At 48.1% G+C, this 24,550-nt stretch overlaps 2 protein-coding genes across 3 annotated transcripts in view; one reads left to right on the top strand and one right to left on the bottom strand.

The window, feature by feature from the left end:
* Positions 1 to 2,179: 2,179 nt before the first annotated feature.
* Positions 2,180 to 5,602, bottom strand: HPS6 (HPS6 biogenesis of lysosomal organelles complex 2 subunit 3). Of its 2 annotated transcripts, none has more exons than XM_054163707.1 (2): positions 5,405 to 5,602; positions 2,180 to 5,121 (listed from the first exon to the last, which is right to left on the bottom strand). In XM_054163707.1, the coding sequence occupies exon 2, from the start codon at positions 5,091 to 5,093 to the stop codon at positions 2,649 to 2,651; it is 2,445 nt and encodes an 814-aa protein (XP_054019682.1). In that variant the 5' UTR covers positions 5,094 to 5,121; positions 5,405 to 5,602; the 3' UTR covers positions 2,180 to 2,648. The 2 variants fall into 2 exon arrangements, with proteins under 2 accessions (XP_054019682.1, XP_054019683.1); XM_054163708.1 differs by having other exon boundaries at positions 2,180 to 5,106.
* Positions 5,603 to 13,817: 8,215 nt separating this feature from the next.
* Positions 13,818 to 24,550, top strand: part of ARMH3 (armadillo like helical domain containing 3) — a 66,923-nt gene continuing 56,190 nt past the window's right edge. Inside the window, exons 1-7 of the mRNA XM_054163611.1 lie at positions 13,818 to 13,926; positions 14,386 to 14,442; positions 14,581 to 14,727; positions 16,957 to 17,064; positions 18,610 to 18,702; positions 19,592 to 19,666; positions 20,312 to 20,398. Of these exons, the coding sequence (XP_054019586.1) occupies positions 13,825 to 13,926; positions 14,386 to 14,442; positions 14,581 to 14,727; positions 16,957 to 17,064; positions 18,610 to 18,702; positions 19,592 to 19,666; positions 20,312 to 20,398 (669 nt within the window). The 5' untranslated portion in view covers positions 13,818 to 13,824. The remainder of the gene's footprint in view (positions 13,927 to 14,385; positions 14,443 to 14,580; positions 14,728 to 16,956; positions 17,065 to 18,609; positions 18,703 to 19,591; positions 19,667 to 20,311; positions 20,399 to 24,550) is intronic.

Below are 24,550 nucleotides of genomic sequence, written 5' to 3'. Positions count from 1 at the left end.
TGCTTTATTGCTTTTTCCATTTGCTTTCAGATCTTCTAATTACTATTTTTCCCTTCAGGCATTACCTGAAGCTGCACTGGCCTTACCTCCTGCTATCTCCCCCCAGCACATGTCCTAACCCTAGAGAGCTCTGTGCTTGCCTCTTGCCTAGTTGAGTATGTCCTGGGGCCTGGCTTCCCCAGGGATGCCCACCCTTTCTGGTCCTTGGGATAGGACAGTATTTAGCTCAGTTTCATCTCTACTTGCTCTGCCTTTGCTCTCCCTTACCCTAAACCCTCAGCCTTCCAAGATGTGTGTGTTCTGTGCTTGTCTAGGGGTTCCAAGCCCCAGGCTGTCCCCCTCAGAGTGTTCCCTGCTTCCTCTTCCCTTGCTGTGCCTTGGGGACACCAACCTGTGCAGGACTGCTGCTGGCTTTGCAGGCATTGCTGCCTCCCTGCTCAGCCTCCAGCCACAGCCTTTTCTTCTCTGCTGAGCTTGTCCTGGAAGGCAGGAAGCTTGATCCTCCTCCTTCATTGTGTCATTGTGGCCACCTGCATCCAAACCCAGCCCTGGCAATGAAAAATTTTCCCCAGTATTACTGCAGAGCCATTGCTGGGGCTCAGTAGCATCCCAAGTAGCACTGCCCCAGGGCAGCATCCCTGGAGCCATGGTTCTGAGAGGGGCCTAGGCCTGTCTTCCCTTGGAGACATTCATGTCAGGCAGGGTCAGCAGCAGCTTGGGGATGAAGCAAAAACAACTTACTGCAAAATGACTGCAGTGGCTGCCACCAGCTCTTCTTTCAGGCCAGGCTCCTTCCAGTGTTATAAGTGGCAGCTTGTCAGAATCCACTTTCCTGGCACAGGAAGGAAACTAGCAGTGTCCCCCCACCACAGCACAATGCCCACCATAAGGAAGGTCTCATCAGTGGCCAGCCAGCCTCTAGAGAACAATTGCAGCACTTCCTCTTCCCCTTTGCCAGGCTTTTTTTCACCACAGGGACTTTCTGCAGCTGAGCTCTTGTCTGGTAGAGGCTTTGCTCCACCTTTACAGCAATTTGATAAAGCAGAATCCCTCCAACAGCAGCTCTGCCACTGAGTGGTCAGGGGGCTCCTGCCAGGGCCAGCCTGGTGCTCCCTGTTGTTCCTGGCTGGAAAACTAGCAAAGGGACAAGTTGGAGCTCTTGCAAAAAAAATTGTTCTTTCCTCAACTGCACTTTTGGGTCCTGCTCCAGCCATGCACTGCCTGGATGGTCCTTCTCTGCAGCATGTCCACTCCTGCCTGCCCCCAGAGACTCCTGCCTCTGCTGCTTCACTGGTAAAGAGCTGAGCACCACAGAGGGAATGGGCTGTCCAGGTACAGCTCAGCCTCTGAGCCCAGCACACACCAGCAGTGAGACACACTGGGCAGTGCCAGAGTGAGTTGAGCTAGGCCACTCTTCACCAGAAGTAAAATGAAACTGCCCCCTTCCCCAGGTGTACATCCTCACAACATCCACCACTGCCACTGAAGAACTGCTTTAGGAACCTTTATTTTTCACAAGGAGTCTTCCACGCTTAACCCCATTCTTAAGAGGACTAATGCAAGGGAATCTCCCACACCCCAGCCAGTCCAGGCTTTGCCACCAAGGCAAGAGACAGCTCCTTCACACCACAGCCCACAATGTGGGGGCAAAGTCATAGCCAGTGTCTCTCTCTTGGAGGAGGAAGACAGGCAGCAAGCCCTGAAGAGAGGCTGGAACCTGGAGATCTTTCTGCAGGACTGCTCTCAAGTTACACTGACTTTGCAAACAGAGGCGCAGTATCAGCCAGACAACCCTGACAAAGCCCCTTTGTGTGCAAAGGGCAAAGGTAGAGGAGATGGGAACAGAGGGCCCGGGTGTCCTACAGCATAATCTAAGCTTCCACAAAGAAAATGGAGAGAGGCAGGGCCAGCCCCGGGCTCACACAGGCTGCTGCCAGCTTCTCGGCTTCAGAAGAGGGTTTGGGTACCGTCTGGGATAGAGAGATAAGGGAATTAGGCTGCTCTCTTCAGCTAAGTGGCTGCAATCAGTTACAGCTCCCGGACTGATCCCAGAGGAATTGCAGCGAGACAGCCTGCGGAGCGCTGCAGCCGCCAGAGCGTGTGCTGGGACCCCGGGTACCGCAGTACAACACGCTGGCGTCCGGCACCTGGCTGAGCCCAGAGCGGCAGCACTCGCTGCCCCCACTGCCAGAAACATGCCCAGTTTCTCACAGGCAGCACTTGAAGGCACCACCCAACTCACTGAGCAGAGAATAGGTGGGGGAGGACTGTGATGTCCCAGGCCACCACCTCATCACTACTTCTAGAGCGTCAGAGAAGTAGAAAAGTCACAAAGAGCCAAGTGAAGTGAAAACAAAGTGCTTTAGGCAGGAAGCAGTTCTGTAGTGCAGCCTATGCCTTCAGCTGCAAATGCACCTGGCATGCACACACAATTGCACTTGCTAGAAATAGCCAGAAAGTCTCCTCTGGCCTCAGATGAGATCCCTCAACCACCCAGCCACCCACCAGACTCTGAGATGCTGCTGCAGGGAGGCTTCAGAAAGGAGCAGGCTTCCATACTGCCAGCAGGGCAGGATTTCCTGGGGCAGATGTGGCTTTCCCCTCTGAGGAGTGCACCCAAGGCTTGGTATCCCATTGCTCTTCCCCCTTCACACAGTGTCACCTTGTACCAGTGCCGAGGGGGAGGAAGTTCTTGCCATGGGTGGCTGAGGGGCACCATTGGCTGCTGCTTTTAAGGGGATCTTGTGTTCTCGGGGTGGGGTAGGAGGGGGGAAGGTGGGACTCTGCAAGGCATCCGAGTACATCTCATCCTGGACACAGGGATGCTGCACAACCCTTTGTAGCAGTGGCTTAAGCAAGCCTACAGTCAGCTGGCTCCCCTCGCTGGAGAAGGGCACTGGGTCCTCCTGGGAGTGAGGGAGGTGCTGCAGGACCACAGTGAGGATTTCAGAGGCAGTGAGGTCAGCGGGGCACAGCGGCCACAGTGTGTCCAGATAAGGGTCCAGCTCCCGGTGCTGGGCAAACTCTGCCAGCAGGGTGGTGAATATCTCCTTATTAAGCAAGGGGCTGAGCTTGGAGAACTTTTCTGCCACCTCCACCACCCGCTGCCACCGCTTCAGGTGGATGAGAAGCTGCAGAGCTTGCAGCACGGCCTTAGGCCTCTTGCTACAGAGCAGCAGCTCAAGCTCCATCTCATCATCTGCCTCGCTGTGCTTGTTCTTCCTGGCCAGTACTCCCAGTGCTCTCTTGTACAGTGGCACTCGGCCCTCTGGGCCCTCCTTGCTGCTGTATGTCCAAGAGATGCTGACATACTGCTGGGTCAGTTCCACAAATCTAGGCAACCATTTGGGTTTGAATCTAAGGCAGGAGGTGCAAATGAGCTCAAAGAGTGGGACCACGCCATTCTGACCCACCTCCTCCTGCTGTGCCCCCCCCAGGACCTTCTTCCACACTTCTGGGGTTGCTCTGGCTACCAAGAGGCCATCCCCATTCTGCTGCAGCTGAAGGCAGCTCCTTGTAGCCTTCCAGGCAGCCTTGGGGAAGGAGGCAAAGATGGAGTTCAAGTATACCAAGTTGTCCTTGTCCATATCAGAGTGCAGAACACGACTGACCTCCTGCTCCACCAGTTTCTCACAGTAGTTTTCCACCTCACTCTCTGGAGCACACACCACGCAGGTCTTCAGGAGCTCCAGGCTCACGTAGCTCTGCAGCTCCAGGCTCACTGCACTCAACAGCTTGGCATATGTGTCTTGGAGGTCTTGGGCTGGCTTCTTCTTTTGGCAGAGACTGTGCTGCAGGATGGCAATGAGGGCTACAGGAGCTTGGAACACACCACCTTTCTTCAACTTCTCCACTGTCAGCTTGGAGCTGCTGAGGCTTCTCCTTTGATAGTATCTGCAGGCCTCCTCAAACACCATCTCCACCAGGAATGGCTCAGGTTTGCTGCTGTCCTCAGGTCTGGAGAAGCTAAAACTGTAGATGCCAGTTTGAGTGAGAAGCTGGATGCTGTCTTCCTCTTTTGGGGACTCTAAGAAATGCACCTCTTTCATGCTCAGGATTTTCTTCTCTATGAGCCTTCCACTATTCTGGTCAATGAGGTACAGAACCCCAGCCAGCACACATGCCAGGATGCTGCCAAAGGTCTTCAGCTGGACAGGACTTCCCTGGGCCAGGAAGCCTCCCTGGAGATCAATGATATGCCTCTGTGTCCCATCTGGCTCCACCATGTTCACAGCACCCTTCGTGCTCACCAGCAGCAGACCCCCACTGTTGGACACCGCAGAGGTGTGAATGTCCAGAGGTGCCAAGCCTGAGAGCAGACCCACAGAACCAAGCAGGAGCTTCTTGAAGTCTGACTCGCTGCTGGAGCGCAGCGCCTTGCTGTGGATGAAACCTGCAGAGGGGGCTGTGATGGTGAGCTTCGCCTTCTCAGGATGCCAGATGAGGAGGAATTTGGAAGTGGTGGCAAAGCTGGCAGTGGTAGGCACCAGAAAGACGTGCTGGGGGGAGGCCAGAATCTGGTATTCAGGGCTGTTGTGCAGCACTATCCTTACGGTGCCCAGCCGCACGCCTTGCTCCCCCACCTCCAGAGCACGGGTGCAGACACAGAACCTGAAGGCACACTTGCTCATGTCCAGGTGAGCATCAAGGGGAGGCCTCTCCTCACACCACATCAGGCTGGTTCCTTGGCTGCACACAGAGACAATTCGTGCCCGGGCACCCTGGCAGAGCTCCACTGTCTGCAGGAGCTGCCAGCCTACAGCCACCACAAAGTGCCAGACCTCGGTCCGACCGTGTTCCCACACAATGGCCAGTACCCAGGCGCCCAGTGTCATAGGGCTTTGCAGGAAGAGCAGTCCCACAAGAGCTGGCTGGGGTGGCTGCCAGTTCCTCTCCAGGTCGGCTCCACCGATGCCGTGGCGCTGGAAGGCCACCACCTGGGGCAGAGGAGGTGGCCGGCTCTTCTGCAGGACCAAAAGGTGCTGCCCATCGGGGCTGGACTGGACGTGGCTGGGCTCTTCTCCATGGCACAGCAGCTCCTGCAGCCAGTGGCCTCTGCTGAAGTCACTGAAGTCGGAAACCTGCCGCAGCATGCCGACTCGCGTCCTGGGGATGCCCGCCCTAGTCACCGAAAGCATACACCAGGGCGAGCAGGGGCACAGGGCTCCTGCTGCCGCGGCGTGAACCCCCCACTCCAGCACCGCCCCCTGCCCCCCGTTTCCCAGGTCACTGGAAATCTCCCGACACCCTGGGATCCACCGGGCACCCTCCTCCTCCCCCGGCGAGCCCGTTCTGCAGGCACCAACCCCCCTAAGTACCTGCCTCGCCCCCAGCTCTCAGAACAACCCCCCCCGCTGCCCCGCCTGACACCCGCCACCTCCCTCCCGGAGCCTGCGGGGCCTACCTGCCGCTGCGGCGGCTGCCTGCCGGGGCAGGGGCGACCCTCCGCCGGGGCCGGGCCGGCAGTGGCTCGGCTCGGCACGACGCTGCGCTGCACTGCGCAATCACGAGGCGGCGGGCTTCCGGGAGGGGACGCGCCGCGCCGGCCCGGGGCGCCGCACTCTCACTTCCGTCGCCGGCGTGGGCAGGGTGGCGGGGCAGCGGCCCGGAGGCAGGTTACGAGGGCTCGTAGGCGGAGAGAACATTTTTCTTTCCGAGGAATACGTGTGTGCTTATGCGTGCGAGTGTTCCCAGGGCAAGGCGAGCGCTGTCCGTCCCGAGAAGGAGCCTTCTCGCCGCTGCCCTTACCCGCCCCGCCGGAAGCCGGGGCTGCCCGGGGAAGCGGTGAGCGGCAAGGCCCCGCCGCTGACAGCACTGCCCACCCGCCCCGATTGCGGGCGGCACTAGGACCGCACGGCGCGAGCCCCCTCGAAGCGCATGCGCGGGGCGGCCGGCGGCGCCTGCGCACTGGGGCGGGGAGCGGCGGGTCCGCAGGTGAGTGCTGGGGAGCGGGGGGGCCACGACACGCAGCCCCCCCACTCTCTGGGGGCCAAGCCACGCCCCCCGCAGCCCCTCCTGAGCGACCGCCCCTGCCCTGGCCCGGGCGTGGGCTTGGGGCAGGCTGGAGGCACCGGGCCCAGGGGTTCTGCCGCCCCGGGCTTGGGGCGGTGGAGCTCTCCACGGGGCGGGGACGCTGTCCGCCTGCGAGGGGTCTCGTTGGAAATGGGGGCCCGTTGAGCCGCTCTCGCCGGGGCGTCCCGCAGGCCCGGCTCGCAGGGGCCTTGGGGAGTCTCCCTTGGCCTTGGGGCAGCTGGTGCTGGCGGCACCCTGCCGGGTGGGTCGTTGGGGGAGGGCGCGAAGCCTGCTTTGCCACAGCCCCTTCCGCTATGCCCGGGCACCTGCCGGGGCACCCTATTGCCTGTCCGCCCAGCCCCCTTCCAGGGCCTGGCTGCCCCTGGAAACTTTGGTCGTGTGGCAGCGATTTCACACAAGTCTGTTGCTCAAGAAGTTGTCGCTGCTTTCCCAGCCTGCAGCGCTGCTGTTACCAGTAACTGCCTTACCACCCTGACTGCCTCTGGGTTCCGTGCGCTGGGTGCTGCCCTGCCTGAGGAGGCCTTGCAGCAGGCTGGAGCTGCAGCCCTTTGGCTGTGCTTGTGCAGCTGCTCCTGGGCTACAGTATCAGCTGGCTGCTGAAACGCTTGGGGTTCCAGATAACTCTATCCAGGAAAAAAAAAAAGTGCAGGACCTATTTCTTTATCAGTTTGCATCATGGTCTTCCAAGCACTTGTATTGGCAAATTGAAGAGGAGCAGTAAGCAGTGGTAAAAGAGTAGGAACTTGTTTATTATACTGAAGACAGAGGCAGCTTACTATATAATGAAGCTTACGGCCTCAGAACCCTGTTGCTTATGTCACTAACAAAGTTTGCTTTTAAGCAGAGGCTGCAGTCTGAATCTCTGATGAGAGCACGTTCAGGCTGAGCAGGTGGGTGGAATATGCAAAGCAGTAAGATAATTTTGGTCATTGCAATATGTGGTGATTGCAGTTCACCTGCTGTTTGAGCTCTAGGAGGAAATGTGACAAAACTTCTAAGAGGAATTTAATGGGGCACAGATCAGTTTGGTTTTCCAGTAATAGCAGTGTAATTCTTTGGCTGTGTTGCTTAGGGCACTTTTTGCTCTGTGCGAATAGAGTCTGCAGGTGGGGTATATGCAGCATAAGACTATTAAACATGCACAAAAGAAAAGGTGAGGCTTTCATGAGCTGCTAGACTACTACACATTCATCTGCTCATCAGCCCTGCTAACACACCAGGCAGCCATGCAGACATCCTCAAGAGGATCAGCCTCTGCTGCTCAGAATTGTCATATTCTGGCTCCCTCATGGGTTTTTTGTTTGTTTTAGGAGCTTACATATTTTTTGTTTGCATTTTTCTTCCTGAGTGCTTATGCTACTAGTGGTCCCTATCTCAAAAATGTTACCTCTCTGCAGCTGTACTTTCCTTATCTTGGTGTAGCTCTACTGTGCAGCTTCTTGGAATATAGCAGCTTCCTCAGAAGTCGAAGCCAAGGTCATGCAGCTGCATCTATTCAGCATGGGCCTTGGATCCACACTGACAGCTGAAGCCATGGGAAAAGGACAGGGGAAGGTTGCAGGGAGAATGTTTTTCTTCAGAAGGAAGACATCTGAAAAGGTCTCCAAGTGGCATTAGCTTTTGTAGTAGGAGTGTTGAGGCAGTGCAGAATATTTCATGGTGAACTAGGTGGGATGGATTCTGAAAAGCTTGACAAGTGAAAACTCAGAGAGACTTTCTGACATGAGAGCTGAGCATTGTAGTCAGGAACACAGAAAGCAGGCATGATGAAATAAAAAAGTTCATTTGGAAAAATGTTGAGAAGAGATGGAGGTGGAAGTGAGTGATGCTTGTCTGGATGACCTTGGCAGGAAGAAGCTTAACTAGTTAATGGTATGAAGCTGATGGATTGGGTGTTGTTTTAACCTGACAGGTAAAAATGGAAGGCAATTATGGCTGAACTGTTAAAAACTGTTTCGAGACACTTGAACGTGTCCAGAGAAGGGCAACAAGGCTGGGGAGAGGCCTTGAGCACAGCCCTGTGAGGAGAGGCTGAGGGAGCTGGGGTTGTTTAGCCTGGAGAAGAGGAGGCTCAGGGGTGACCTCATCGCCCTCTACAACTACCTGAAAGGTGGTTGTAACCAGGAAGAGGTTGGTCTCTTCTCCCAGGCAACCAGCCCCAGAACAAGGGGACACAGTCCCAAGCTGCGTCAGGGGAGGTTTAGACTCGAAGTGAGGAGAAAGTTCTTCACTGAGCGAGTCGTTCGTCATTGGAATGTGCTGCCCAGGGAGGTGGTGGAGTCACCGCCCCTGGAGGTGTTCAAGGGGAGATTGGACGTGGCACTTGGTGCCATGGTCTAGTCATGAGGTCTGTGGAGACAGGTTGGACTCGATGATCCTTGGGGTCTCTTCCAACCTTAGTTATACTGTGATACTGTGAAATGTAACTTGGATGTTACTCTTTTATATCATTACTAAAGTAGGTGTAGTGTTAAAGTCTGTGGCTGCATCTGCGAGAGGAAGCTGCTTTTGCTGTTTTTCAGTGGGGGTTAAGTAGTGGTATAACTTCAGTTTATACTGTGTAGAACCACATAAACTGCTGCTGCCCTGAGTGAGGTGGAAGGGCTTGCTCATAATGCATATACTGGGTCTGTGCTGGAGATTGTTGCTTGTTACTGCAGAAAAAGAAGCAGGACTTTGTGAGTTTTGTCATCAGTATGCCCTCTGAATCTGTTTCTTGTTGGATACTTCATGGAAGGCACCTGGCAGTTCTGACAGATGGATCCAAGGCTTGTGTGCTTTGAGTGTTTTCCTTGGTGGTGGGTAGGGCACCTTGCAGTTGTAAATGAAACTACAGACTGAGCACTCTTCATTTCACTGGCAGTATATAAATAAGGTAAAGAATCAATGACATATAAAAGCACAAACCGTAGCCACCAACATGAGAACTGGCCGAGAATAAGCTGCAAAAGGGCTTACAGCAGGAATTTGGTGATGACAGTTGCTAAAGCCTTGACAAAGTCTAGCCCAGCATGTTCCTCTCTGTTTTCACTAGTGGTCTGCTAGGCTACTGTTGGTTGCCCTGGGCATTTTAATACTGCAGCTTGAACTAGGTCAAGGCACTATTTATGCATCAGGATTCATGGGCTTTTGTGCTGGGTGCAGATTGCTTATTGCTATCTATTGCTATCCATGTTTTAACTGCTGGAACCTGTGTTTTAGCTGCTGGCTGCTCAGGTCTGATACTGACTTGGCAGATTTGTCCCGTGGAGGAGGCTTTTCCTAGAACCTCACAGAAGAGTTTAATGGCTACTTGGCTTTTAATACATTGCTTTAGAAGCTATAGGTTAGCTTTTAGGCAGAGGTTTATCCCCCTTGCTTGCATGATCAAGATAATTTTTGAACAACAATTCAGTGCACTTGGGAAATGCCTTGAAAGGCAAAGTGTGATCACACTGGGTCCCAAGTGCATGCAGCACATTAGTCCAATTTTAGTGGCAGTGGCAAGTTAAGAGATACTAGATTCCAGAAGCAAAAGTGTCTTAGCTCTTACTCAGAGGTTTAAGACTGAGGTCCAGGGCACTATTAACAAGCTAATATAGATCATGCAGTTTGCACTGCCTTTTTCAGACAGGGAATAAATGGTTTGCTAACTAAGTCAATATGTGGAAATAACATTTTGCCATCTGTTTGTTTTCTATTTATTCAGCCAAGAAGTGTTACAATATATGTATATATTGGTTTTTTTGGGTGGTCCACTCAAATACCCTTACCGGTGCCTGGCTATATGTAGGGGTAGTGTGTATGCATCCGTAATCTCAAAAGCATTCAGGTTTGTTGGCTGAGGCAAATAGCACAAAATACATGCATGCAAGGTTACAGAAGTTACAAGATTTGGATGCTCCTGTAGATGTACGTTGGTGTTACATTCTCTACATAAGGTGATCTGTGGAATAACAAATGTGCAGAGGAGCTGAGTGACAGTGTGGAGCAGCCGTGCTTTTCAGAGTGAGCAAAGCCTGAGCAAACTTCAGACTCAGAATGTCAGGTTCATTTTTCCTGAGGATATTCTAACAAACAGCTAACAGATGTGTTCCTCAGAATGTCACATGTTTAGCTGGAATCTCTGCTATGAGTTCTGGAATGAAATGGATAAGAGGTGAATGGCTGGATGTGGCCCACCCCTTTCTTCCTGACTGGATCAGCTGATCCCAGGACTGATGACAGATAAAGTAAAAGTCTGCTTGAGCGTCCGTCTGCCATGGCTTTTATCTTCCTGCCTTTGAGCTGTGAGGACTTGTGCTCTGCTGAGGTTTCTTTTAGTTTCAGATGAAGCATCTTGGATATTCTGCTGCACAGCACACTACTTGTGATTCTGCCAACCCACGTGTGCTTCTCTTGGCCTCGAGGGGTAGTTCTCGTGTGCAGTGAGTGACTGCAGCAGGATTCACTTCGCAGCATGTGTTAATGGGACTGACCTATTGACAGAATAAATTATCCACATGACCCTAAAACGTGGAAAATGCTCTGGTTCTTTTAAAGTGTGATGTGTTTAAAGGGTAATGGTTAACTGTATTCAGTGTTGTTCTCCTCATAAGCTGTCATGGCATCCTGATCATTTCACACCTCCACAGCTTGCTTGTAAATATTTTGTGCATTTAACTGTTGTTCTATGCAGCTGCCCCGAAGGTCCCCCTTAGAAAAATGCAGCTTCCTTTTCCTCTCTTTATGACATCTAGAAAATGTAATTGCATAAAGTGAAAAGAAAAAGCCATTTGTTCAGCCATCATAGGTCATGAAACAAACACAGCCTGATAAAGGGTTGGCATGCATGAAAGGCAACTTTTACTTTCTTCCCCGAGCTCCTCCATTTGCTCATTTGTAGAGCAGCAGATTATAAGCAGACACATCATTTAATCCTTGCCTCCAGCAGTCTTCTTTGTATGCACTCTGTGTTGCTTTGGTTAAGAGAATACGAATCCCAAGTCCTGTTCTGACAGAGACTAGAGTTTTCACACGACCATGTGATCCCTCTGATGCTCACCCAGCATCAAGCCTTTGTGTCTTGTGGGATTTAGAGATTTTTTTGTTGGTGGGTTTTTTTTTTCCTCTCTCTCTTTCTGGAAGTGCAGGAAAAGTGTTCAAATGCAGCTCTCAAAGTCCGGGGACTTAGCAGAGCCTATCGATCCCTTCCCATTCACGCACGCATTCCATGGGAGAAGGTTGACCTAGAAGCGCTGCGAGGTCGTTCGTTAGTTTTGACATTGGGCTTGGTTAGCTGTAATTCAATCAGCAGCATGCTGATGGATGTGTTTGTGTGCAGGGGCTGGCAGCTGCTTTCAGGTTCAGAAACTTAGAATTCTAGTTGGGAAATTGTTTTGTGCCGTCTTGGGTGAGGTTTGTATCGCTAGGCTAAAAGTGACAGCGTTCTTGATTTGGCTTTTAATAGGTTTCTTTCTGTCTCCAATTAGGTTTCTAATTAGAATAATGTCTTATTTCCCATGGCAGTTTAAAAATAATGCAAAGGCTGTCAAAGAAGCTATGGAGATGATGGAATAGTGTTTGCCTTTTTGTTTGTTAGACACAAACCTTCATCCATCTTAGTTGGATCTCTATACCTGCTGGGCTACAGGAATGATTTTGGTATTTGCAGAAGCTTGTGGTGCAGTAGTTGATAAGAATAGAATAGAATAAACCAGGTTGGAAGAGACCTTCAAGATCATCACAGTCCAACCTATCATCCAGCACCACCTAATCAACTAAACCATGCAGCCAAGCACCCTATCAAGTCTCCTCCTAAATATCTCCAATGATGGTGACTCCACCACCTCCCTGGGCAGCCCATTCCAATGGGCAATCACTTTCTCTGTGTAGAATTTCTGCCTAACATCCAGTCTGAACCTCCCCTGGTGCAGCTTTTTTTCTGTCAGTGTGTCCTGGGGCTGTTTCCATTCTCACCCCAGCACACACACCACCCTTAACCAGCCTGCTGTGCATATTCCCTTTCTAGCAGGAAGACAGGGCACCTCTCTGCCTTTCTGTATAAATCTCAGCTTTTCAGGTGTGGGACCTGCTGCCCTTTGTCCTACCCTCTGCTTTCCCATCCAGGCAAAGCTCCTTCTCTTCACACCTAGTGGAGGGTCTTTTGCAGCAGTGCTGTTTCTTCAGGCCCAAAGAAGTTTTCCTGCCGCATAGGAAATGGAGATTTGTGGCTCGAGGGATGGATGTCTGAGAAAGTGACTGGGAGCTTGAGTGCTCTAGTTGAGAAACTTGTTGTAGTTGTAATACAGTCAAAAGCTGCCTGCAATGGGAAAAATGTGGAAGAGATCTGGAACTGCACTTGCTGGAATTTGCTCTTTGAGGGAAAGGCAGATATAATATTGCTGTGCTTGTGAAAGGGGTTCAGGCAGTTTGGAATGGAGGGTAAATCCAAAGCTGCCTCCATGGCTGCTAGCTTAGAAGGCTCTGGGGTCTGCTGTGTGCTGACTGCAGTGAACTTAACCACTCTATGCATAATTTAGTATGGCTGAGTGCAGCTACCACAGGAGCCTGCCCATGTTTTTCTGGAGCACGACTTAAGTCCCTGCCCTAGGTATGCTGCTGCCTTGTGTGTAGTTACTCTTGGAGGTGTGTGGGGGAAAGGCTGGGAGCTGAGGGATATGAGAAGGGATGGCATTTCCTTTCTGCTAAATGCCTCTGACCATGCTGCAGTGGTAAGAGGGGGTTAGAACAGTGCTAAAACTGTGATGCTTGCCAGGGAATAGAAAAAAATCTGCTTGCAGTAAATACATCTTTGCCAGATCAGAGTGGTGATGTCCTTTGTAGCATCAGATGTGAGGCTGATAGTACTTGACAAGTCAGATGTTCTGACTCTCACCCCCTGAAATGGGTTTACTGTTCAGGACTACAGCTGTGGCTGTTACTTTTCTCCTAACAATTACTTCTTTGTTAAAGATACTTGCCTATTTTTCAGTAGGTTAACCAGTAAGCTTGAGACACCACTACATGGTAGCAAACCCTGTTTGTGTTTCTAGAAAACCTTTTGCTGTCAAATGGAGCAGGAGATTAATCTGTTTAAAATAAAATATCCCTTCAAAGCTGCTCTCCTCTGTTTCTCCATCCTTCTCCCCAAACTGGACCACTTCTGATGCTTTTGAGGCTGGGGTTCTTCTCTGGCTTGACTTGCAGAGCAGCTGGCACAGCTGTCCCTGCCAAAGTGCAGGGGGAAGAGATAAGCAAGAGTGCTTTAGGGAGGCTTTGCAGCCAAATGCTTCTTACTGTTGGACCCCATCTCAGAGTGCAAAAGCAGAATTTGAAGTGCTTTGGTAGGCAGCAAATTAAACAGATAAGACTTTTTAAAGGGGTTTCAGGAGCTTTTTGTCACAAGGTGCCCTTAAGGCTTGACCAGTGTCAAAAGAAGACTGGGTATCCATGTGATAAGCATCACGGTTCATGCAGTGAGATTAAAAAATGCCTACTTTTCTAGCTGTAAACTGCACTGGTCTGGATCATGAATCAATTTCTAGCAGAGAAGAATTAAGAAAATTTAGTCATAAAGAGCTTATTCTTTATCTGCCTGTCTGGACTTTTGCATCTTTCTTTGAAATGGGCTATAAGACTAGATGGGACCTTTGATCTGATTTCTTATCTGGTGTAGTTATTAAAGCCCCAACTTTCAGCTCCTGAGAAGCTCCTAGTATTTCAGTGCAGTGAAAAAGTCTGTCTTGGCTGAGGCAGGCCAGGTAGGCCTTGAAGAAAAGTTCAAGTTTCCATAGCCTTTTTTTATCTGTTCTTACCTTCAGGATATTCAGCATGGCCCAAGCAGAGAAGAAAGGTGGACTGCTTCGGAAATCTTCAGCTTCCAAGAAGCCATTGAAGGAGAAAGTTGTGTTGATGTATGATGAGATTTTCACGGTAAGGACCCGAGCATCTCTTCCTTCTGAAGTGTTGCCTCAGATTTTCTTGTGCTGAGGGCTCTGGGTGTTGAATTCTTTTCCCAAGGTAAGGCCTGCATGGCGTAGGCACCCACATCAGGCTCTCCTGCTGTCATGCAGAGCTTTGGCTTCTGCTTTCTTCCTTAATGCCACCTTGCCCGGTGGGCTACCAGGATGATTTATGGTCTGTGGGAAGTTGTGGCTTTTCAAGTAGTTCTCAAAAAAAACAGAATCCAGAAAATAAGCAGATGCATCCTAATTGAGAGCTGCTTCTGTTTGCCCTTCTGTTTCTGGGAGCCTGTGTGTACAGAATTCCAGGCCACTTGGTCATCCATTGGCGTGATGCTGACTCGGAGCTACTCGTCAGCATGATTTTCTTTAAATTCTGCCTGAATTACTACTTCTTGTTTGCTCTCATGGCTGTTCCTTTTTCTTTCAGACAGAGGACCCCAGTAAATGCAACCCTAGGTTTTGGGAGGAGCTGTTTCTCATGAAGGTAATAGGCATTGAACGTCCTCTGATTTGCTGCTGCTGCTGTTCTGCCTCCAAAGTGGCAGAGTGTCAGAGCAAAGAGTTAAGTTTCTAAGGTGCCAATGGATGTGTAATGTGCATGAACTGCCTCTTCACCTGACAGGTCAACTTGGAATATCTGGAAGGCAAGCTGGAGGCTCTGGATGGGGAGGAGTTAATGAAGATAAAAGATAACATCAACTGCTTGTTTCAGCACTGCATCCAGGCACTGGGTGAGGAGCACCCGATCAGAGTGGTCAATGCATTACAGGTACCATGCTGAGAGATAGGGAATGCTCTCTTTTGCAGGCAGTATATCTGCTGCTGGTATCAAACATCTGGTACTCATTTCTTTGCTTCTGAGAAGTGATGTCTGCAGAGTAGCTGCTACTTGTTATCTGTGGAAGTTACAAACATCCTTAGTCTCTTCAGTCTTTGAAGAACAATAGCTTATTTCAGAACTCAAGAGGATCTGGTGATGCAGGGTGGAGCAGGTAGCAATGGATGGATGAGAGAGGATTGCTCATGCTTCAAGCTGTCAGTACAGGGGCTCAAGAGTACTCAGTGTAGATTTGTCTCATCTGCTTTTTCCTCTTCTCCCTTGTTTCAACCTCCCTTTTCAATTTCCATGTGGGTTGAAAGTGAAATAGAGCTCTGAAGAAGTTAGTGTGACATTTATACAGGGCAGTCTCCCTGCTGGACACTCCTTAATTGGAAGCTGTGAAGAACTGTCACCCAGAATTAATAGCCATTTTCCTGCAGGTTCCTTCTTACCAAAGCTATGCTGTCTTGTGTCTTGTCCAGAAGATTCCCTTCCTTAGTCTTGATATATGATGTTATTAGTTCACAGGCTGGTTCTTACTGCTTGGTGAATGCATTTGTCTTGAGTTTTTCTCAGCTGTGGGAATATAGGATATGAATTTCAGGTTTGAAGAAGTCACCTCTAGGAGATACTGTACAGGCAGTTAGATGGGAAAAGTTGATTTAAAACACTATTTACACCTCTGATACCCAGTTTTGCATTTTGTTAGTATTTGTGGAATTAGGGTGAAAGGAGGCTATTAAATATGGTAGTTATTGCTGCAGACAGTCTAGCTCAGCCCTGAGCTGGTAGTCAGCCTTTTGGCAAAAGTTTGGCCAGGGCTCAAGTTTAGAGTCTGCTGTGTGAGTGTAAAGAGGAAGCAGGTTACATCTCCTGAGCCTGAACTGGCAGAGCATGCCTTAGATCAGAGTCTGTTCATGTGGAGAGTGATCCTGAGGCCAGGACTTCACGCAGTCTTTTCTTGAGAATGGCCAAGGTGACCAAAGGTTTGTGTAGTACAGTAGCCCATCTCTGACCGCTGTGAAAAAACAGATGTCTGCCTTGCCCTTTTGCTTCTGGATGGTTCTAGAGGCTTGCTGGTTCTTTTGAGGTCTGCTTGTCTCCAGCTTTACCTCTTCTGAAACTAATTACTTTTCCCAGGTGAATTTAAGCTGGAGTGTAAAACTCCTTGCTTTCCTCCTCACAGACCTGAAAGGTGCCTGATGGCAAAAGTCATGACAGACTCTCTTGCAGCAAATGTGATATTTGCTGCCCATAAATTTCCCAGGGTGTCTGCTGGAAGCATAGTGTGCTGACACCTGTGTTGCCAGAGATCTTCAAGAGCTTGGCATGGATCGGTTCAACCAGTGCCTGCGACAGGAAATGTGAAGGAGGTCACATGTGGTGGGAAGGTTCTTTCATAGGAAAGTTAACCTCTCTAACAGTCTTGCAGGCATTTTTTTTTTTTTTTTTAAATTTTATTTTTTTTCCTTTGGGCAAAGAGAGAGGTCATTGTCAAACTTAGTACAGCAGTGTGGTAACCAAACAGCAAATTGCTCTCTGTAGCAAGAGCATCTGCTGTATGGACACGCACCGTACGGTAAACTCTGTTGTCTGGATGCTGCATGTTTTGGCATGCTTGAAAGGAGAAATGAATCTGGAGATCTCTAAGGTACATCTGGTCCGCATATTGGACACTGCTACTGCTTTGCAGTTTCCTGATCAATACTTGTGGCCTCAAAGGCACTCTTTAGTTGTTTTCCAGAGATCATGGTCCTGCCCAGTACAATCTGGGTCTGCACAGAAGCAGCGGTGATTGTCTTTCCTCAGAATGCTGTGAAATACAGGGGTGACCAAACAGGAAAAATTTGGACAAATGCATTCTTCTCTCACTTTTTCTCTCTCTCTTTTTAATTTTTTAAATTTTTAAAAAAATTTTCATCATCTAAGATCCTCCTTAGAAACAACAGAGCTGGAGGACTGGTCAGATGAAAAGTTAAGCTTCCAAGCTGATGGTATTAATTTACATATCTGTGCTTTGCCAGTGCTAGGAGAGGGTCTTAGGGTGGGCTTTGTTACTGAGTATTAGGTTTGTAGGTGTTGCCTTATATCATCATAGTATCAGTCAGGGTTGGAAGGGACCACGAGGATTATCTAGTTCCAACTTCTATCTTGCTGTCTGATTTTTCCCCTTTGCAGACTTTGTGTGCATTGATTCGAGGTGTCCATCAGAAGAACAAATCCACTTCTGGCTTTGACATCATCAACATGCTTGTGGGTTTTGATAAGGCAGAACTATGTATGAAGGTAAGGCCTTGGCAATGTAGAGAAACAGCACAGCAGCCGTGTTCCAGGGCCGGTGATTTGTAGACGGATGTGTCTACCAAGTTGTAGGTTTTGGGGGCAATATTCCAGCCACTTGCTAAAAACAGCTGCCTGAAGTTCTTTATCTGCTAGTTGCACAAAGACACATGTTTGTTAGTTATATAACAGAGCACTTTTCTTTTAGTTCCATGTTGGGCAGTCATTGTGATTGAGAAATCTTGACACCAGAAAAGGCTGTCACAGGCCTTTAGTACCTAGTGTTGAACCTCTTGCCTTGTACTTAATTTTTAACAGGCCTTTAGTACCTAGAATTGAACCTCTTACCTTGTGCTTAATTGTTAGCAGGCAGTCATACCCTGTGTGCTCACTTTTCCACCAGCACATGCACTGTTTTAAACTTACTTGAGGCTCTTTGCTGTGAAGATACTGAGTTTTGGGAAAGGGCAAAGTAATCAGTGATTAAGCTGAATTCCTGTTGTGTCTTTCATCTCTCTACAAATAGTAGTGCATTTGTCAAAAATACTTAGTAACTTGCCTATCAGAACTACATTTTTCCTCTAAGAATATCTATACTACCTGTCACTTAGTATTTGGAAACCAGTTATTTATGAATATCTGACAAAAAGTATGTATTTTTAATCCTAACTAATCTATCTATCTATTATTCAATTAGTATTAAATTGCCAGGGCTGGAAGGGACCTCAAGGATCATCTAGTGCCAACCCCCCTGCCATGGGCAGGGACACCTCACACTAGATCAGGTTGCTCAGAGCCACATCCAGCCTGGCCTTAGAAACTTCCAGGGATGGAACTTCCACCACCTCCCTGGGCAACCTGTTCCAGTGTCTCACCACCCTCATGGTGAAGAACTTCTTTCTAACATCCAATCTGAATCTGCCCACTTCTAGTTTTGCTCCATTCCCCTAGTCCTATCACTAAAAAGTCCCTTCCCAGCATTCTTGTAGGAACACTTCAGATACTAGAAGGCCGCGATAAGTTCTCCTTGGAGCATTCTCCCCTCTAGACTTGAATAGCCCCAACGGTCTCAGTCTCAGAACTGGAGTTGTGCCACTTGCAAACAAATCTCATGGTGCCTATAAGTAAAATGAAATATTGGAAGAAGAAAATGCTAAGATTAGTCTTGCAAACAAAAAGGGAGATTATGTTTGTAGAGCTCAGTGTTGCTTTGTGAATAAAATCTATTAAGTGTATACAAAAATCTCTCCTATGCCTCCAGAGAAAACCCTTGGAAAGTGATCCTGGTAGTGTGCTTGCAGTCCTTAAAATGTAGTTAACACAAGCCAGTGTTGAGAACCAGTAGTGTGAACGTGGCCTGTGTCCTTATTGATCCAGTTATTGATTCTGGCAATAACATGGCCTTATATTGGTGCTGCTGTATTTGAATCTCCCTGAAAAGTGTGTCTGTTTTTTGTTTGCTTGGCTTTTTTTTCAGTAACAAGCATTTAAAATCATTTTAATTGCTTTATTTAATAGTTACTTTCAAATGATGTGGTTGTTCTTCTTCAGAACCTGATGGAGAGCTTGGATTCGCTGCTCTGTGCAGAAGGTTCTGAAAGCCTCAAGAGCTTGTGTCTGAAGCTACTTCTCTGCTTGGTGACGGTAAACAAACAGCAGCTGTGTAGTAACCTGAAGGCTTATATGAGCCACACCTCGAGGGCTGGAACTGTCTCAAAACTGGAGCAGAAGGCTGTAGTGTGAAGCTTAAGCTAGGTGAAGAAATTGTGAATGAGAACAAGGGTCAGCCCAGAATGTGCATCCTTGATGTAATCACAGTGCCAGTAGAGACTCGCAGTCTGTTTTCACCTCATAAAGTAGGTGCCAGCCGGGACAAAGGGGAGAGACAAGGAAGGGTGTGTCAGTTGGATTCACAGGGATTTTTTTTAGAGAAAAGGGTATTTAAGAAGTCCCAGATGAATGTGGAGGGAACAGAGGAGAGAGATGGAGGAAAGACAAGGAGGTGTGGAGCAGAGGAGTGTTGAGCATGTGAAGAATGAGGAAATTGGAACAAATGGCCACTCATCATCTCTTGGATGTGGTCAGCTGTGAACTATTTTAGCTGTGATAAGAGGTAATTGAGTTTGGAGGAGGTCTTCACTGCCCTGTTTGTGATGGGAGAGTACTCAGTGGAGCATATGTGCCCTGGGTTTTTTTTGCCTTTTCTCTTTCTTGTGCAGCAGCCTGCTTGGCTGCTGATGGCTGTTGTCACGCAGCTGTGTGAAATGTCAATCTGTAGAGGAAAGAGGGAACTCTTAGTATGTGGGTCATGCTTCTTGCCAGAGAGAGAGAGGGGTGGGAGGCAGGACAGATTTCTTTTACTTCATGTCTATCTCTGCTGTTTGTCACACCTTAACTTGCTGACTAAGTGTGAGATTCTGGATAAATGTGTCCATCTGGTAGCAGATCTCTTCTGTTCCCAGTGTGTGCTAGAGGCAGCTACAGGGTTGTGGGAAGCTTCAGGTGAAATTTTAAAAGCTGTGTTTCTACTCAGGTGACAGATAACATCAGCCAGAACACCATCCTGGAGTATGTGATGATTAACAGCATATTTGAAGCTATTTTACAGGTAAGGGTTCTCCTTCCTACTGCAAGGGCTGCTCTTCCATAGTGAGAGCTTTCAGTGATAGATTTGCTTTTCAGCTTTCTCAGTGCAGCATAGCTGATTGGCATGTATGCTGCTTCCATTCATAGCTGTAATTTTTTTTTTTAATGCTGTCTCCTCCTTACTCTAGTCTGTTGTTTTTAGTCACTACTGAGTATTTGAAGTGTTTTCACTTGAGACATTTGAGCATAAACAGAAGCCGAAGGGATTGCTGTGCTAATTTCACAGACAGTTCCTGTGTCGGAGGAACTTCTTTGCAAAAGGCAGGTCGAGATATATTGAGGTTTTTTTTCTTCCTCTTTGGAAGTGGAACTGGGCTCAGGGCAACCCAGAAAACAGGCAGTGTTGGTGATGCACTAAGATACTGTGCAGTGCTGTTGAAGCTTATATTTGCTCTTTATGCCCAGAAAGCCCGTGTGCATCCTCTCTGTGACAAATGAGCTTCTCTCTGTGTTGGAAGCACCTGACACTCCCTCAACCCTAAATATCCTCTTTCAGTTAGGGCATAATTTGTTCTTACATGTACATTTCATGGCCACACACTGTCTGAGAATTACTACAAGCTTCCTGAAGAAGTCCTGAACAGAACCCTTTGATTGATTATTCCAGATCCTATCCAGCCCGCTTAGTCGCAGAGAACATGGCTATGATGCTGTTGTCCTTCTTGCCTTGCTGGTCAACTACAGAAAGTATGAGGTAGGTATTCTTCTGGATAACAGAAACAACACTTCTCTCTGCTTCATAATTTATAATGGTCTCTGGATTATTAAGGCAGCCTACAGTACAAGTCCCACTATAACATTTATCAGGGTATCAGCGCAGAGCTACACAAGTTAGGCAAGGCAGTCATAGTATGCTAACCCTGTCTCTGACATACCTGCAGAATCAAATGTGTATGATAGGCATACAGCTTGTTTTGTGCAAGCATGAAAGCAACTGCCTGGGGAATGTGCATTTACTTCATGAAAGTCCTGTGAGGAAGGTCCTTTTGAAAGAGTTACTGTTGTGCCGAACTTGCACGCTTGCCTTTGTGTGGGCATGGCTGCAGTCATACATAATCTCCAAAGAAAAGTGAGCTGTCAGTCATCTTGGGCTTCAGACTGAATTTGTGATTCAGAACCTGACTGGCAGACTGAAAGAGCACAGATCCCCAGAAGAGGTGGTGGAGCTGTGACCAAAGAATGAACTGAAACATCACAGCAAGTATTTCCACAAGAAGTCTGTCTCTGACTGATTCCTCTCTGAGAGGATTTCTTACTCTTTCTTCTAAACTGGTTGTGCTACTTCGTGGTGCATTCCCATTCATTTCTGCTATTCATCAACTTGAAAAAGAAACATTTAAAATGTAAAAAGAAACCCAACAAAACCCAAAATCACCTAATGTTGGCTTTTCTTTGCATGATGATTGCCCATTGGAATGGGCTGCCCAGGGAGGTGGTGGAGTCACCATCGTTGGAGGTGTTTAGGAGGAGACTTGATAGGGTGCTTGGTGCCATGGCTTAGTTGATTAGATAGTGGTGGATGATGGGTTGGACTCGATGATCTCAAAGGTCTCTTCCAACCTATTCTATTCAGCTCTTCACAGAAGGAGAGATTGGCCATTGTAATGTGCTGCCCAGGGAGGTGGTGGAGTCACCTTAAACACTAGAAGTGTTTAAGAAGAGCCTGGATGAGGCACTTGGTGCTATGGTTTAGTTGATTAGATGGTAATGGGTGATGGGTTGGACTTTGATGCTCTTGAAGGTCTTTTCCAACCTGCTTTGTTCTGTACAATGTTATTTTTTCCCATAATTAGGAATATCTTTATGTGCTTAGATTGGCAAAAAAAATTGAAAGTGCTGGAATATCCCCTTCTCAATAGAATCACTTGGAAGAGGCAGGCTCCAAAACCTACCTGGCTTTATAATAGATCTCATTTTAAATTATGACTAGACCTAGAGAATAGGAAAGGCAGGAGCTGGACTTTAGTGCCAAAAATAATCCCTTTTTAATTTCTTGTTCATGTGACTGTTACCAGAATCACAAATTACAGATTCTGTTCACATGGAACAGGAGCTTGGAGATATGTTCCAGTGTATGGCCATGAGGGGAAACTGCTGAGAATAAGCTGGGTAGGGTTAGTGATGAGGGCAGAGTGCAAAGAGCAGAGGTCTCATTGCAGGATTCAGGTCAGAGGATGGAGAGCTGTGAGTGGTCCCATCCCTGAGCTGTGCACCCTTGTGTACTATGTGTCTTTAGTAAGATAGAGTGCTGTGAGTACATAGGAATTGTCTGCTTTTTACAGTAGCTCTCTGTAGAGGGTCGAGTTGGGGTTGAGTGCTTTGGAAACCATTGTCCTAGATGTCTTCAGACTGAGCACCCAAGAGAAATAGTGCTGGTGTTTAAAAAGTACAATGCAGCCTGAGGCAGATGTGGAGCAAGGGGAGTTTCATCTTGAGTAATTCATCTGGCAAGGTTGAAAGCAACTTGAAGAAAGGTTTTTATATGATGACTGCTTGACACTGCCCTTTGTAAGCAATGCTGTAGGCAATGCCTGTAGTAATGCACTCATCATCTTTGTCCTTGAGTAGCTGCTTTCATTTGCTGTTCTTTGGCCTTTGGTGTCAGTTTGTTGGCTGTGTAGTTGTAGCATACTTTCATGCCTCAAGTCTAACTTTAGAGTTCTCTTTTTAGTTAACTGTCCTGCTGTTGATAGGTTCTCTTTTGTTCTCAACATCATTGGTTGCCAAATTGTGTTTCCAGCTGCTTGAGAAAATCTAATTAGGCTGAGAATTCATTAGCTGACTATGGTTTTGTGTCTGCCTAATGTGAATACCACTGTGTTTTGCATCAGGATGTTCTTTCATGTTTTGGGGGGGTGTGAATTTTGGCATCTCCTTTCCCTCCCTGGGGAATACGTGTCCACATTACCAGTGTAGCTGAGATCTTGGCTGGCTCATTAACTTCTGTGCTGGGAGTGAAAATTATTTAGATGTCTTTTACATGGACCCTTGAAAGGGATGTCCTGATTTGAAACCTAGTGATTTGCAAAAGTCATTCCAAGCATATACTTAATCCAGTCTTCAGCTTGATTCAGAGAAATTCTTCAGTCCTGATATCAGAGAAGATACTTTTACCTTCACACTGTGTGAGACAATCATAAAAGAGTAACTAAGTATTTGACTACAGTCAGGAAATATGGAGAGGCTCGGTGTGCACAGAAGGCTGCCAAACAAAGTGCTGTGAGGAAGAGTATCTGTTTTGATCACTTTCTCAGTGTTTTAAGGGATTTCTTGACAAATGAAACCATAAAATCAGACAGCAACTTCTAAATAGGTTGTGTAAGAGTGTCAAGGTGGAAATTGCATTGCATCGTGTTCAGCCTGCTGGAATTGTATATTGTGTCTTTTTCTAGGCAGTGCTGAAAGAAATTAGTCAAAATGTGGCTTCCCCCCCACTTTGTGTACTTGTCTGCCAGCATATTGTGTGTCTGTATCTGACAGCCCTTCGTGTCTGGCTACATGCACTTGCCTCTTGGTTCTAGACAGCTTCAGGTGCAGAGGAGACACTTACTCACACTGAGGAGTCAGAAGATGAATATTTCATTATCACTTCAGAGGGAGGACTTGCACAACTCCAATTATTTTAAATAAATCTTTAACAAAAATTAATTATTCAGGCTCCAAACTTCTGCAGGACAGCTTGCCTGCAGAGGAAGATGGCCTCCCCAGGGCTGCCAGCAAAGCTGCTGAATCATCCCTTGTGAGCATTCAGGGAAAAGCCTTCTGAGGGGTAACTGAGTGAACTCTGCCCTTCATTTACAGAGTAACAGAGGTGAACTTAAGTTAAGCACCTAACCAGGGATTATACATGGGGAACTTCTTAATTTTTTTTCCCCCTGCTTTCTTTTCCTACCCAAAAAATTGTTTCCCATAGGTTTGTGTTGGAGGTGAAGGTGCATCTGGTGACATAGAGGAGATCTGGCCTCTGCCAGACCAGTGTGTCTTCATATAATTCTCCCATGGCATGTCTCACCTGGGGCTTGCTTTAAAATTGACCTGGTAATGATCTCCTCACAGGTTACACCTTCACTTCTGTGAGGTTTTTTGGTATCCAATGGGTGGAGCATGGAGGGCATCTTGAGTATTTCCAGGTTTTAGGAGTTTGTGTCTGTGCCTCATCACTGACAGGAAGACCTTCATGCTGCAATGTTTGATATTCGATAGCAGTGACAGGAAAGGACCTGAGTTCTCTGAAGAGCTAAGAATCATATTTTTGAGCTCTCCATGGAGGCAGGGAGAGGCAGGCACTCTTTCCAAGGTTGTGTAACTGCTTCCTTGACACACTTTGAAGTTTCCAGAATGCTTATCAGCCATTTTTTTAAGGCTGTTGCATGTTTCTGCATGGAGAGGCAGGCCTGACTTAGACTTGTAGAACTTCTGTTGAGATTCCCAGTGAGAAGTGGAACTGAACCCTGAGACAGCAAGGTTAGAACAGGGAAGTGGGAAGGACTTAGGGGTGCTTGTACATGTTGCTGACTTACATCATAGATAGGCAGAGGAGAGCTCACAGACAATAACTGGAACCGTTTGCTCTCAGGGAGGGGCAGGAGGAAACTGCACACAGTGGGCAGCACAGGAAATACTCTCATCATGCTGGTACAAACTGCTGTACATGGGATAAATATCCTGTGAGAGCATGCCAATGTGGTGTGTGGATTACACTGGTGAGTCACCTGCCTGCTGCTAAAGGAGCTGGGCAAGCCTAGAGAGGGCACGGGATGTGGCAGGGGAATGGAATACTTCTGACAGGAATTAATCAGACTTCTGCAGTTGTGGAAATGACAACTGGAAAGATAAGGGGCAGAGA

The sequence above is a fragment of the Dryobates pubescens genome, chromosome 8 (genome assembly GCF_014839835.1).
Source record: "Dryobates pubescens isolate bDryPub1 chromosome 8, bDryPub1.pri, whole genome shotgun sequence".
Classification (NCBI taxonomy): domain Eukaryota; kingdom Metazoa; phylum Chordata; class Aves; order Piciformes; family Picidae; genus Dryobates; species Dryobates pubescens.
This window is presented reverse-complemented; position numbering and strand designations above follow the sequence as displayed.